A 15,585-nucleotide genomic window follows, 5' to 3' on the forward strand; every position below is an offset into this window, starting at 1 on the left:
CACACCGTTTGTCGCCCATATCTTTGGAAATATCATAGTTAGGACAATTTGGCTGGCGCCATTGGATTCGTGAGACGATTTCCGATTTTCCTAGGGGGCTGGGAATTTTCTAAAGTCGATTTGTTCGTTTTTCGCGTTTTTCTCGGCTCCTGGGCCTCCTAGAGCAAAACGGGCCCGGATTTGGGATCACACCGTTTGTCGCCCATATCTTTGGAAATATCATAGCTAGGACAATTTGGCTGGCGCACTTGGATTCGTGAGACGATTTCCGATTTTTCTGAGGGGTCCGGGAATTTTCTAAAGTCGATTTTTTCGTTTTTCGCGTTTTTCTCGGCTCCAGGGCCTCCTAGAGCAAAACGGGCCCGGATTTGGGATCACACCGTTTTTCGCCCATATCTTTGGAAATATCATAGCTAGGACAATTTGGCTGGCGCCATTGGATTCGTGAGACGATTTCCGATTTTTCTAGGGGGCCGGGAATTTTCTAAAGTCGATTTTTTCGTTTTTCGCGTTTTTCTCGGCTCCTGGGCCTCCTAGAGCAAAACGGGCCCGGATTTGGGATCACACCGTTTTTCGCCCATATCTTTGGAAATATCATAGCTAGGACAATTTGGCTGGCGCCATTGCATTCGTGAGACGATTTCCGATTTTGCTAGGGGGCTGGGAATTTTCTAAAGTCGGTTTTTTCGTTTTTCGCGTTTTTCTCGGCTCCTGGGCCTCCTAGAGCAAAACGGGCCCGGATTTGGGATCACACAGTCTTTTCCCCATATCTTTGGAAATATCATAGCTAGGACAATTTGGCTGGCGCCATTGGATTCGTGAGACGATTTCCGATTTTGCTAGGGGGCTGGGAATTTTCTAAAGTCGTTTTTTTCGTTTTTCGCGTTTTTCTTGGCTCCTGGGCCTCCTAGAGCAAAACGGGCCCGGATTTGGGATCGCACAGTCTTTTCCCCATATCTTTGGAAATATCGTAGCTAGGACAATTTGGCTGGCGCCATTGGATTCGTGAGACGATTTCCGATTTTTCTAGGGGTCCGGGAATTTTCTAAAGTCGATTTTTTCGTTTTTCGCGTTTTTCTCGGCTCCTGGGCCTCCTAGAGCAAAACGGGCCCGGATTTGGGATCACACCGTTTTTCGCCCATATCTTTGTAAATATCATAGCTAGGACAATTTGGCTGGCGCCATTGGATTCGTGAGACGATTTCCGATTTTTCTAGGGGTCCGGGAATTTGCTAAAGTCGATTTTTTCGTTTTTCGCGATTTTCTCGGCTCCTGGGCCTCCTAGAGCAAAACGGGCCTGGATTTGGCATCACGCCGTTATTCGCCCATATCTTTGGAAATATCATAGCTAGGACAATTTGGCTGGCGCCATTGGATTCGTGAGACGATTTCCGATTTTCCAAGTGGTCCGGGAATGGTCCACAGTCGATTTTTTCGTTTTTTTGCGTTTCGCTCGGTGTTCCGTCGCGGATAGGGTTTATTATTCCTAAAACTAGTCTCATTTTTGGGGACTATAAAATCAGTAATTTGAAAAAACATCTGCCTGTCCGCTAAATTATTTTATTGTACACTCTTCGAAATTTTCCCTCTAATCCCTTCAGCAGACACGGATGGGGAATAAGAAATATTTTTATTGTAACTCCCAAGATTTTAGCCTGCTTTGGGGTCTTGAAGAGTCCCTAATAACTCAGGGTTGTCTTTGAATTTTATTGCCTTTGAGATTCCTGGGAAAAGGTCAGTTAGGGCGACCTTCGTCATGGTCCGTGCTTTCTGCCAAGAGGGCATGGATTTTTCACGACTCTCTCTCTTGTTTTTGGTTTTTTAGTTTTTCTTCCGAGATACGATCCGCAATTATCACGTCACTGATCAGATATAATTCCTACATTATTTCTATCGGTAACATATTCGATTGTTACAAGTTACACCGCGTTCCGTTTAAACTCCTTTCGAATAAAAAACAGTTTTTCCATCCTCGCGATGTATTAAATATCAATAGACTTCCCCGTCGATAAACAAATATTTAGTTTTGTATGTTTGATATCCTTAAGCAAATTTTTAATTTTGGAACATTCTTTTTTTTTGTGTAATAAAGTGAAAGTGACATTATAATAATTAAACTCATTTTTTTATTAACAATTCGTAAATATTTAAACCTTCCAACAATCACCTCCCCAGTATCAAGACACTGTGCGAGTGAACACTCGGCTCCAGGGCCTCCTAGAGCAAAACGGGCCCGGATTTGGGATCACACCGTTTTTCGCCCATATCTTTGGAAATATCATAGCTAGGACAATTTGGCTGGCGCCATTGCATTCGTGAGACGATTTCCGATTTTGCTAGGGGGCTGGGAATTTTCTAAAGTCGATTTTTTTGTTTTTCGCGTTTTCCTCGGCTCCTGGGCCTCCTAGAGCAAAACGGGCCCGGATTTGGGATCACACAGTCTTTTCCCCATATCTTTGGAAATATCATAGCTAGGACAATTTGGCTGGCGCCATTGGATTCGTGAGACGATTTCCGATTTTTCTAGGGGTCCGGGAATGGTCCACAGTCGAATTTTTCGTTTTTTGCGTTTTTCTCGGCTCCTGGGCCCCCTAGAGCAAAACGGGCCCGGATTTGGGATCACACCGTTTTTCGCCCATATCTTTGGAAATATCATAGCTAGGACAATTTGGCTGGCGCCATTGGATTCGGGAGACGATTTCCGATTTTTCTAGGCGTCAGGGAATTTTCTAAAGTCGATTTTTTCGTTTTTCGCGTTTTTCTCGGCTCCTGGGCCTCCTAGGGCATAACGGGCCCGGATTTGGAATCACACCGTTATTCGCCCATATCTTTGGAAATATCATAGCTAGGACAATTTGGCTGGCGCCATTGGATCCGTGAGACGATTTCCGATTTTTCTAGGGGTCCGGGAATTTTCTAAATTCGATTTTTTCGTTTTTCGCGTTTTTCTCGGCTCCTGGGCCTCCTAGGGCATAACGAGCCCGGATTTGGGATCACACCGTTTTTCGCCCATATCTTTGGAAATATCATTGCTACGACAATCTGGCTGGCGCCATTGGATTCGTGAGACGATTTCCGATTTTTCTAGGGGTCCGGGAATGGTCCACAGTCGATTTTTTCGTTTTTTGCGTTTTGCTCGGCTCCTGGGCCTCATTGAGCAAAACGGGCCCGGATTTGGGATCACACCGTTTTTCGCCCATATCTTTGGAAATATCATAGCTAGGACAATTTGGCTGGCGCCATCGGTATCGTGAGACGATTTCCGATTTTTCTAGGGTTCCGGGAATTTTCTAAATTCGATTTTTTCGTTTTTCGCGTTTTTCTCGGCTCCTGGGCCTCCTAGAGCAAAACGGGCCCGGATTTGGGATCACACCGTCTTTCGCCCATATCTTTGGAAATATCATAGCTAGGACAATTTGGCTGGCGCCATTGAATTCGTGAGACGATTTCCAATTTTTCTAGGCGTTAGGGAATTTTCTCAAGTCGATTTTCTCGTTTTTCGCGATTTCCTCGGCCCCTGGGCCTCCTAGAGCAAAACGGACCCGGATTTGGACTCAGACCGTTTTTCGTCCATATCTTCGGAAATATCATAGCTAGAACAATTTGGCTGGCGCCATTGGATTCGTGAGACGATTTCCGATTTTTCTAGGGGTCCGCGAATTTTCTAAAGTCGATTTTTTCGTTTTTCGCGTTTTTCTAGGCTCCCTGGCCTCCTAGAGCAAAACGGGCCCAGATTTGGGATCACACCGTTTTTCGCCCATATCTTTGGAAATATCATAGCTAGGACAATTTGGCTGGCGCCATTGGATTCGTGAGACGATTTCCGATTTTTCTAGGCGTCAGGGAATTTTCTAAAGTCGATTTCGCGCTTCGCGCTCGTGATTTTTAAACTGGAAAACTTGACACGTTCATTTGTTTGCAACGAACCTATCGGGAAATATCCGATAATTTCGGAGCTCTTGTGGTATTACATGCGATTATTTTTCCCACCCAAATTTCAGCCAATAGAATTGCACCATTCGACGTTATTTTGTATAGTCAACACGGTATTTCAGCGGATATTCTTGGAAATTTCACTGGAAATTTTGCATGTTGATATATATAAAAAAAAACAAATATTGAAGTAACCCTCCATTGTATCTGACAGATTAATGGCAATTCATTGAAAATTATGTCTCATGGTGCAATTCTATCGGCCAAGATTTGGATGCAAAAAATAATCCCCCGAATACCACTCGAACTTCGAAATTATCTGATATTTCCCTCAAGGTTCCCTACAAACAAATAAGCTCGTCAAGTTTTCCAGAAAAATCACTCGCGCTTCGCGCTCGTGATTTTCAAACTGGAAAACTTGACACGTTTCCAGCGTTGACTCGCGCTTCGCGCTCGTGATTTTCAAACTGGAAAACTTGACACGTTCATTTGTTTGCAACGAACCTATCGGGAAATATCCGATAATTTCGGAGCTCTTGTGGTATTATATGCGAGAATTTCACTAGGGACGTGAATCGACGATCGGAAATTCGGATGGTCGGAAAAAATATATATGCTACGGTCATAGCTTTCAAAAAATCTACATTTTTATTTTTGATTTTAGTTTTGTCTTGAAAATGGATGCGGTTTTATATGAAGAATTTGATTTAACATGTCCAATGATCGCAATCTTAGCACAAAAAAATACAAAACTACTAGTGATGCAGTATTCACTAGAAATATAAATAGATTTAAATCATAAGTGTTCATTTCACACTTTAGTTGCCATAGACCTATTGTTTCAGTTTTAGAATTTGATGAAAATGCTGATAATGATGATGTAAGAGTTGTTGAAATTATGGATGAGAATGGATCAATTTTGTATTTACTATTTACTAATATTTACTCATTTAAATAAAACCACTTCCTTCGAATATAGTTTCTATATTATTATACTTCATGTCCATTCACAAAGTGCCCACATTGCTTTGATAAACTTGATATTTTATGTACAATTTCTCATGTCGCGAGCGCACCTAAAAATGCTCACCCAAAAAAGTGCCCAACGCGCCATCAGTTCAAGTTTTCACTTCTGCCTTTTTTTTACAGACTTTTAGAGTATTAAATTTTCCCTGGCTATGGAAGACCGTTGGAAAAATTCTCAACGATGTCTCTTCTTTTTTTGACTATGTTGTTCTCTCTTTCTTTTATTGCATGCGTTTTCGTTTCGAAAGTTTTTTTTATCTAAAAAGCAAAAATGTTTTTTGCCTTCCGTCTTTTTTCTTATACCTGAAAAGATGTTGAGGGTTTTTTCATAAATAATTCAACACAGGGTTTACATTTTATCTTTTTTATAATTCATAAAAATAATAGGATACATTTTACAAATCTTTGTCTTTATTAAAATCATTTACATAAAATCATATGTGTATGGTTTTTTCAATATGAGCGCATTCTGTAAGCCCCTCGCGCAAATTTATCCAAATAATTGAAGCAATTATGCAATAATTCTCCAAATAATTGGTACAAATATCCGAGATTTTCGTGGGGTATACATGAGATACATCTCCTCGAAATTTTCGCGTATGCGATAATAAAGATCCTCCGTGGCAGGCATTCTATTGTATTCCATATAATTCATAGCAATCCCTGTAAGTGATGGTACAAGCGATTCCTTATAATCCTTGAGAGGCAATGTCTCCCAGAAATCCAGCCATTGATTAATCCACGCAGCCTTGTGTTTCAATGTAATGATGCTCTGGCCCATCATCATTATGGGAGTCTGATTTGCATCATTATCGGGAACAAAGGTCACGCAGGGATTTTTGAAACTACGCTGGAATTTCACGTTTATGGCCCCAAATTCCTTTGCAGGTACATTGTGGTTGATCTTGGGATGAAACTTCTCAGGGTCAAAGTAGTCGGTTATAGCATCCAGATCGTTGAAAAAAAGGCTCCATTCTTGTCGTGCCATTGACAATATTGCGCGTTTCGGGCGTACGCCCATAAATTGTACAACCGGGACGAATTGTCCGAAACACGTAACTTTTAAGCCGACACGAATTTGCTTTGTCTCTGATCTATTCAAAGATATAACTTGGGACAGTACCACATGCTGTTCAGCATCACTGAATCCCCCTTTGTTTGTTACTTTCCATGTTGAAAAAATGAATGGATGAAATCAGGACGACTGAATAAAATCCACCGCGAGCAGTCGCATTTTATAGCGCGGCGTATGAGAGTGGAGGGGACATAATCCCCCACTATGCACATAACAGACCTATAGCCGTCACACATTATCCCTCACCGCAGGGAGTTCTGCGGACGCGGCGTCACACATGCACCCCACTTTCGCGGTTTTCGTATGTTGCGCGTTACCCCCACTCTTACCATACACCCCTCCTATAGCGATTTTGTTTTTGATGTGAAACATCTATAGGCGCACTCCTAAACCGAATCGTTGGCGTGGCGATACTTGCCGTGGCGAGCAATCTCCACGCTATACTAAGGTATGCCTATCTATATTCTGTGTAGTAGAGTGCACGGTGTGGCTTGTCACTCAGTTCGACGTTGTTGTTGACTACGGTACACATAACCTGCGTTTTATTTAATTTTTAATTTTAATTTTTGACAATAAAATATGTGTGACAGTGATAACTCAGAAGATCAAAGTGATCAACCTTGTGCAAAGAAAGTGAATCTACACTATGGTATACTACCAAGTCATCAGTAAGTAGATCGTATTTTTCAAGTCTCCATAAATGTAATTATTATATTTTTATATTTAATTAATTATATTCATATTAATCATATTAATAATTTATATAAATTATATTAATATTATCTTCAATTAAGTATTCGTTTATTATTCATGAAGGAATTAATATAGAAAAATTTATTAATAAAATTTATATCTGCAAATCTTTAGTCATATATTGCAATAATTAACTAAGATTTGAGTTCATGAGTATATTGAAGCCACACTTAAAATTTTTTTTTTTTGTGTATTTTAATATCATATTTTTTTTAATATTTCAGTTTCTAACAATCATCAGAAGGATCACAAAATATTATTATTGAAACTGGACGTCACCCTGATCAGTTAAGGGGTTATTCTCATGTGAACGCCTATATTTTACCACTTTTTCGGAATTTTTTTTTTATGCGACAACAAACTTCAATCATGTTGATTTTTCAATATATTTTTATTTGTATTTTGAAATATACGAAAAAAATTTTTTTTTTCATTTTTTACATTTTTAAGATATATTTTTTTTAAGTCAAAGTAGTCCCCAACAAAAAAATGTAGTTCACTGGTCAAGGTGATAGCGGCTGTTCATGTTGTCTGACATAAAAAAATCGAATGGATTATGATTCAGTAGATCTGTGGCTATCGTCCCTACCAAATATAATCAATTTCATTAAAAACAAAAAAAAATATCGAACTTCAAAAAAAAAATCACGAAAATCTCCTTCTTTTTCGTTACAAATCGTTTAAGAAAAATATGAAGATATTGTCGAAAATAAACAATTGTGGTAGGGACGATAACTATAAATGAGTAGAAGAACATATGTAAATTTTAAAGCAATCGGTTGAATACTTTTTCTTGTAGGACCTTGACCGTTTCAGAAAATGATGATTCGAGAAAAACGCGTTTAAAGTTGAAAGCCTGGTAGACAATCGCTTACGACACGTCGGCGACTATGAGCTGTAACTTATCAAATACTATGAATTTCGGTCTGAATTTTTCACAGCATGTTTTCAATAGGTTTTACTGTCAAAATATCAAAAAAAAAAAAATCGATTTTTTGAAGTGCTCACATGAGAATAACCCCTTAAACACAAGGTATACTATCAATGTTGTGTAAGACTTTATTAATCGAATAGTGCCAGACTATTTTAAACTATTGCATCTATTGGAGATATGTGTTCTTCACATGTTAAACTACAAGACGGAAGTGAATTAATTATGATTGTAATATACATTTCACCTAATAACAAAATGGATCATATCATTTCATTTTTACATGAAAGGTTATTTCCTTATAGTCAAACAGGTTCAATAATTCTTGAAACGAATAAACATAAACTACCATTATTTTTAGCTGCATATTTCAATGTAAATTTTGCAAATCAATAACGATCCAAAAGAATCTACTACCAAATATGGAACAACAATAGATGCTGTATTTGTGAGATATCTTGATGGTGTTTCATCCAATACTTTTGTAACGTACGTTAGTTATCATCGACCAATCGTCACAGTAATACCGGCAGAGGAAAAATCGAATATAACTATTATTGAAGCCACAGATGAAAATATTTAAATTGTGGCAACTTGATACTAATATCGAATTTTTATATCATGTAAATAAATGTTTATTAAATAAAGTTACCACTTACTGTAAGAATCTCGTAATACTTCATTTTTTCATTAGGCTATATTTAATTCCTGTAATAATATTATCTTTTATGCATATTACTTGTACACACACGATGTTTCACATCTGCCAGGCGTCCCATGACGGCTCATTTTTTTAATTCGAGCGACGCGTTTGTTGTCATTCGTTAAAAGGCATTGCAATAGTAAAAATGTCTAAAAACTTTGATGTTACGTTTTAGAGTCCCTCAAAAAATTTCTCGCGGATCGCAAATCGTATGAGGGACGACAAAAGCCTCAATTTCGCCAGAAAAGAGTACGCGTATGTGTCGATAAATATACAGATAATGACATGTGCATTCCAGCAAAAGCGCGGAAAATCGCGATAGGGTCAGGATTGGAATGTGAAGTGGAAGATTTCCTTGTTAATCCTTCTTGCGTATGTGAAACATGGAATAAAATCCATATCAGATATCGCAGGGATGAATTCCACTCTCAAGATGGGGGCATAGACATGTGTACGACTTTTAAAATATGTTACAAAGAAGAATCTGCCGAATCTAATAAGGAAATCGAATCAAATTTTCAAATGAGATATAATCCTCCATCACTGAGAAGCATTGCAATCGCGAATTTATTAAATGAAAGGAAATATGCGAAATTTGAAAAAACTTTGGCCGTGGTTACCAAAGCAATTGTGCACAATAGTGATGTTTTATTATATACAGTGTCGAAGTCAATGGGTTTTTTCGACTGCATAGAACGAATAAGATTATGTAAAGCAAGCGTGGGGGAAACACTCGACTTGTGTCAATTGTTTAGGGTGTGGGACGAAGAATATCATCTCCCTACGTTGGAGGAGACATTGGTCTACAAGAAAGGAAATGGACCAATCATTGATCTTGCCTTTCAATAGCCAACAAATGCAAACCAGGTTGCGGCGAAAAAAAGGAAAACTCAAGCATCCTTCCTCATTACGTATTCAAAGCACCCCCCACCAAGGGCAAATTTTCAAAAAAGTGTGGAAAACTTAGCCCCTCCTCTAAACTAGGGATGCATCAAGGAACCCAGTGAGATCATTTCACTGCATTTACGTTTTTTGCGTCAAAATGACATCAAGTCAAGTGAACTCATCTCCAACATCCAGTTATCAATGAGGTTATGAGAAGAAGCAATGCATTTTAATTTTTCAGTGTTGTCGATCCTGAAAACGCTAACGTAACATACGGAAAGCTTATCCATGCCGGAATTTTCACTGAGCAACAACAAATGTATACAGGGTCCTCTTTATCTTATTGTGAAGGGTGCACCGGCGTGTTTGGGGGGTGGTTTGGAACCGAAAAGTCCTTTTCCACTTTTCGCCCCGACGCACCCCTATCGAGATATGGGGGTGAAAAGACCGGCCAATGGGGCGCGAGCTTTGCGCGGCTGTACGTCCGTGTGCCGCGGGTAAGCGGTGTGCGTGCTTCCCCTTCTCCACGGACGGACGTTCCATTCCGCTAGTGAGAGGAAGAGAGGGGGGGGGGAAGATATTTCTCTCTCAATCATTGCCAATTTCAAGACAAACCTTGGGGGGAGGGGGTAGAGGGGGTGATTAAATTACATAATTAATGTTTAAAATTGTCGAAATAATAATAAACACGTTAAATAATAAACGCGATTTCTTGATTATCAAAGAATCAAATTGTCTACAACAAATGTCTTATGGCGGGTCCCGTAAATCCATTTGTTTATGTAATAATTGGATGTAAAATTTAAACAACAATCCGCGATTAATTATTAAACTAAGACATCTACGCGATTTTTCGATAAGATCATTAATGTGTAAAATTGAATTTTTGGCAAAAAAACCGTCTTGACAAAATGTTGTAAACCCATTTGTTTACAGGATAATTGGCAAAACGTGTTTTTTGGTGGAAAAATTCTGAAAATCGCGGGCATCCCCCTTGGCGTTCCAAAGCTAATTATTTAAATGTTAATTATCTCATTACGCAATAGCCCTACGGGGTTTTGTCAAAAGATTTTGTTTGAAACGTAGACATTTAGCGCCCAAATAACAATGAAGGCCCCCGGTCAGGCCAAAAGGTCGACAGCGACACCTCGGGTCACTAGGCCCCGAGCTGACCCCGGAAGTACCGAAAATCGTTCAGTTCATCGTAGTCCATCATCAAGCGCGGTAACGCTTAGCAACCCCAGATAATCCTCGTGTAATTTAGTACATCACCGAGTACATCTCCGGCACAATTAAACTGCATAATTAGCCAGTTTGTGCAGAGTGAATCACCAGTGAAAGTTAATATTGTTTACAATAACCGAATCTAATTATATATTGTACATCAACGGCTTATTGAGTGAATTTGTGTAAAAGACTTTGACTTTGGTGGCACGTGGCCCCAATTAAACTTTTATAAAACCCTCAATTATTAACAGTCTGATTTTCATACCATTCAATTACCATCCAGTGGATTATTCCTTACAAATTCCTCCCACATCCACCCCTATAGATTAGAAACTCCCCAAACATTGGTCCTTCGAGCCGGATCGTGGGTGTGAAATTTGAGTGAAGTGCGCGTGTGAAAATTTGGACGCCGTGGGATTCCAGAATATTCGAGGTTCACACGAGTGTCAGCAAGGATTCCAACGCAGGACAATCAACGAGGGATTAACCATCGAGATACTTTGTTTACCTTACGAACAAAGGACAAGGTCAGTCGAATCAACACAAAATTCTTCAAGTGTTCGGAATTAGTCGGTAGATTTCGAGTGTCTTCGCGGAGACCCACTACTTGGGCCGCACAGCTCTAGCAACAGGTGGCGATCGTAGCGCCGTCGATAACGAACCGACGTCAGATTGTCAACGGTCGGTAACTGACAGGCATTTATCAACGGATCGATAAGGAAGAGCTGCATCATGAGCGACATCCACGAACCCACTGACAGCCCAACCATCTCATGAAGGGAGACTCAACAGGAGTCGTGCTCATGGGCAGATGCGACGGAGGAAATCAAATTGGCAGGACCACATGATTCTCTCCATGTGGAAGCTCCAATGACAGACATGCTCAAACCCATAGGAGCAATTAAGACTAGAAAATCGACCATCGGAGCCTTGGACCAGGAAATCACCGCAGCTCAACGTAGCAAATTAAGGATGATTAAAGCAAAGGCTCACATCATCAGAGAAGTGCACCAGGAACTATCCCGGGTACACGAGATGCGGGCTCCATACACCATTGAGGAGTTGGAGAGCCAACGTGACATTATTGGTTCTGAGTGGGCAGAGCTCAATAAAATCAACGACCAGCTGATAGATTCTTTGCCGGCAGAGCATGAGTACCATGAGGGCAAAGAATACGATGAAGCATCCCACTACAAACGAGGCTGCTTAACATTAATGGGCCAGATTAGAGGCCAGATTATCCACGTTCGGGATGCAGCTAGATCGCAGGACGCGACGTACGCCCATCAACTGGGGACGCTCAAAATTAAGCCCTTTGACGGGAAGAGAGAGGAGTGGAGGGAATTCAGCGAGTCCTTCCTGACGATGGTAGGAAACGACGAGAGCATTCCCCCAGTCAAGAAGCTCATGTGGCTAAAGACATTTTTGAAAGGAATGCCAGCTGAGCTTCTCACTACCTTCAGTACTCAACCAGCAAGCTACGAAAAGGCGTGGCAAAAATTAGTCAGGAGATATGAGGATCCAAGGTTAGTGGCTCAGGCATTGTTCAATAAAGTTTTAGACTTGCAGCACATCAGCCACTGCAGAAAGCCTCGGATCCAGAGCCTCAACAGTGGTCGAAACCCTCGACCAGCTGAAGGATGTTCCAGGATTAGACACCGAGAACATCACTGAGCAGTTCTTCGCCCACATACTAAGGAGATCCCTAGATGTGGATACTCTTAAGCAGTGGGAGGTGAAGCTGGGAACATCCAAGGACTTCCCTAGTCTGCAAGAATTTGTGGACTTCCTTGAGGCTTATGGGAGAGCACTCAACGCAGGGGCTAGCCTTAAGGACCATCAAGAGAGCGGTCCGGCAACCAAGAAAATCAAGAGTGGATACATGACAACGCAGCAGCCAGAGAGCCATTCAACAGAGAAGCTACTCCCCAAAACGAACTGTGCATATTGCAAGGGCAGGCACTTTATTGCCCTGTGTCCACTATTTAAGACGCTCATCCCAGTGAAGAGGAATGAGTTCGTTGTGCACAAGGAATTATGCTTCAGGTGCTTGGGTCCTCATCGCAAGCCGAAGTGTAAATCTACAAAGACGTGCCATGAGTGCAACAGGGATCACCACACGCTCATCCACAACGGCAGTTCATGGACAACAACGCCAGCGGTCGGAACTGGACTCAAATCAAAGGACAGAAATGATGAGCATCCAAAGCCAGGCACCTCAACCAGTGAGTGAATGATTTAATACGATAAATAGAATCATTCACTCCCTCATTGGTCCTCTACATTCACAGGACTCAGTACATCATCAGCATCATCAGAAATCAGCACTCCGAGGATCAATGAGAGGTCAACAGAAATCCACGCAGTACATCAGCCAGAAGACGATCAGCAAGCGGTATTACTCGCCACCGCTAGACTCAGAGCGCATTCACCTAGAGGATTCATGGTGAAGGCAAGAGCGCTAATTGATCAAGGATCAGAGTTATCCTTTATTACCGATCAATTAGCACATCAACTGCAACTCAAGAGAAGGCCATCATCAACAGAATTAGTAGGAATTGGCGGAATAAATTCAGGCATCACCAAGGGCGTAGTGACTGTCATTCTTCAATCAACTCAGGGGCAGAGGCACATCACAATCAGCGCCCACGTATTGAAAAAACTGACGACTACACTGCCATCATTTTCATGTACATTAGCAGACATCGGCTCACTAGAGAATCTTCAACTAGCCGATCCTCAATACCTCAGACCTGGACCGATCGACATCATCATAGGAGCAGATTATTATGGGCGGATCATCGAGAGTCAAATCATCAAGTCTAGACGAACAGCAGTAGTTGGCCAACGCACAGCATTTGGGTGGATACTATCAGGACCAGTCAAATGCACAAGTTGTTTAACGAAGATTTCTTTATCTGCAGTACGGGAATCATCAAACGAACAACTACTAGAGCTTCTCCAGAAATTTTGGGTCCAGGAAGAATTGCCAATTCAACATCAACAATCAGAGCTGTCAATAGAGGAACTCGAGTGCGAGAAGCACTTTCAAGAAACCCACCGCAGAGACGAATCCGGACGCTACATAGTGAGACTTCCATTGAGGACGTCATCAGCAGCGCTCGGCGATTCAAAAAACAAGGCCTCACGTCAATTAAAGTCAGTCATCAGCAGGCTCAACAAGGATCAAGCATATGCCCAACTCTACGAGGAATTCATCAGGGAGTACGAGGAATTGGGACATATGACAAGAGCGTCAAAACTTCCAGAATCATCAACAGCCTACTATCTACCGCATCATGGAGTTTTAAGAGAGAACGCCATCACAACAAAGCTGAGAGTTGTATTCAACGGCTCCAGCGCCAGTTCATCAGGTATGTCACTTAACGACATTTTATATCCTGGTGTTAAATTACAGATCAACCCGATGAACGTCTTAACCTGGATGAGAAGACATAAGCTCGTCTTTGGGACGGACATCGTCAAGATGTTTAGACAGATCAAAGTACATCAGGACGACTGGGATCTTCAAAGGATACTGTGGATCGATGACAATCAACAGGAGATCACGTTCCAGCTAACCACAGTGACCTACGGTCTTAATTGTTCGCCCTGGTTATCACTCAGAGTGCTCCAACAATTAGCAGACGATGAAGGACACCGTTTCCCAGTAGCAGTCGAAGCGATCACGAGAGGTCGTTACGTCGACGACATATACGGAGGGTCCGACTCAGAAGAAGGCCTCAAGGAAATAGCAGTGCAGCTTCAAGGACTATGCAAAGCAGGCGGTTTCGATCTACAAAAGTGGAGCAGTAATTGTCCAGAAGCTCTTCATCAACTAGGCCTAACAACAGAGAGCAGTCTGATTCAATTTGAGGAATCAGTGACAAAGGTACTTGGGTTGTGTTGGCACCAGTCAACCGACACATTCAGGTACAAATCGAGGAGATTCAACGCAGCTACCATCACAAAAAGAACAGTGTCATCGGAGATAGCTCAGATCTTCGATCCATTGGGATTCATCGCCCCAGTGGTAGTACAAGGGAAAGTTCTCCTGCAGGAGCTATGGAAGCTCAAAGCCAACTGGGATGATCCTCTTCCAGAGGAGTATAAGGAACGTTGGAGGACATTCCGAGGAGATCTCACCAACTTAGACAGAGTTACTGTACCCAGGTGGATACAGTTAACATCAAAGACTACCAACATCCAAATCCACGGATTCGCAGATGCATCAACGGTAGCCATGAGTGCAGTGGTCTACCTTAGAACGAGATCAAGCAACGAGAATCCATCAACAACTTTAGTATGTGCAAAAACCAAGGTCGCACCAATCAAAAGGATGACCATACCTCGGCTAGAGCTCACAGCAGCTCTACTCTTAACCCAGCTAGTGGATTCAATATACGAGATGCTTCAACTAGACCGGAATCAGATGGAAACTTATCTCTGGTCAGACTCATCAGCCACACTAGCCTGGATCAGAAGCCCAGCCTCAAGATGGAAGGATTTCGTCCATAACAGGGTCATCAAAATACAGGAAACGCTACTAAAGGCCATATGGAGACACGTCAGTGGCAAAGAAAACCCAGCTGACTGTGCCTCAAGAGGAATCTCACCAAACGAGTTAGTAGATCATCCACTCTGGTGGTCAGCACCAAGCTGGATTAATCAGGATCCAGACAACTGGCCTCAATCAACCATAGACGTATCAAAAATGGATACTCCAGAGGTGGCCAAGGAAGCAAAACCAGTACCAGCACATCCAGCAAGGATGAAAATCAGCAAGGTAGCAGAACTCCTCAACCGATACAGCAAAATGGCCAAACTGTTAGCAGTAACAGCGACTATCAACAGAGCGATCGACAGATTCAGCCGGCGCCCAACGCCCCCGGGACCTGTCCTGACAACTAGAGAACTAAATGAAGCAAGAACATTCTGGGTTAAGGTAACACAAGCACAATATTTTGAATCAGCTATTAGACTTTTGCAGAGAGATCATCAGTTACCAAGAAGCCATTAGCTAGCCAAGCTAACACCAACGCTAGATGATCA

At 41.7% G+C, this 15,585-nt stretch overlaps 1 protein-coding gene across 1 annotated transcript; it reads left to right on the top strand.

The window, feature by feature from the left end:
- Positions 1-9,407: 9,407 nt before the first annotated feature.
- Positions 9,408-15,582, top strand: LOC135166760 (uncharacterized). The gene is made up of 9 exons (XM_064129320.1): positions 9,408-9,424; positions 9,548-9,803; positions 10,393-10,530; positions 10,785-10,901; positions 10,957-11,060; positions 11,313-12,059; positions 12,103-12,758; positions 12,825-15,472; positions 15,514-15,582. The coding sequence occupies exons 1-9, from the start codon at positions 9,408-9,410 to the stop codon at positions 15,580-15,582; spliced, it is 4,752 nt and encodes a 1,583-aa protein (XP_063985390.1).
- Positions 15,583-15,585: the final 3 nt, after the last annotated feature.

Source organism: Diachasmimorpha longicaudata, chromosome 10, assembly GCF_034640455.1.
Source record: "Diachasmimorpha longicaudata isolate KC_UGA_2023 chromosome 10, iyDiaLong2, whole genome shotgun sequence".
NCBI lineage: Eukaryota > Metazoa > Arthropoda > Insecta > Hymenoptera > Braconidae > Diachasmimorpha > Diachasmimorpha longicaudata.

Excerpts from the sequence above, each read along its gene's own strand:
- LOC135166760 (XM_064129320.1), top strand. Across the intron at positions 9,804-10,392 it reads TGTACGTCCGTGTGCCGCGG|ACATTTAGCGCCCAAATAAC; the intron begins GTAAGCGGTGTG and ends TTTGAAACGTAG. Across the intron at positions 10,531-10,784 it reads GTAGTCCATCATCAAGCGCG|TCTGATTTTCATACCATTCA; the intron begins GTAACGCTTAGC and ends AATTATTAACAG.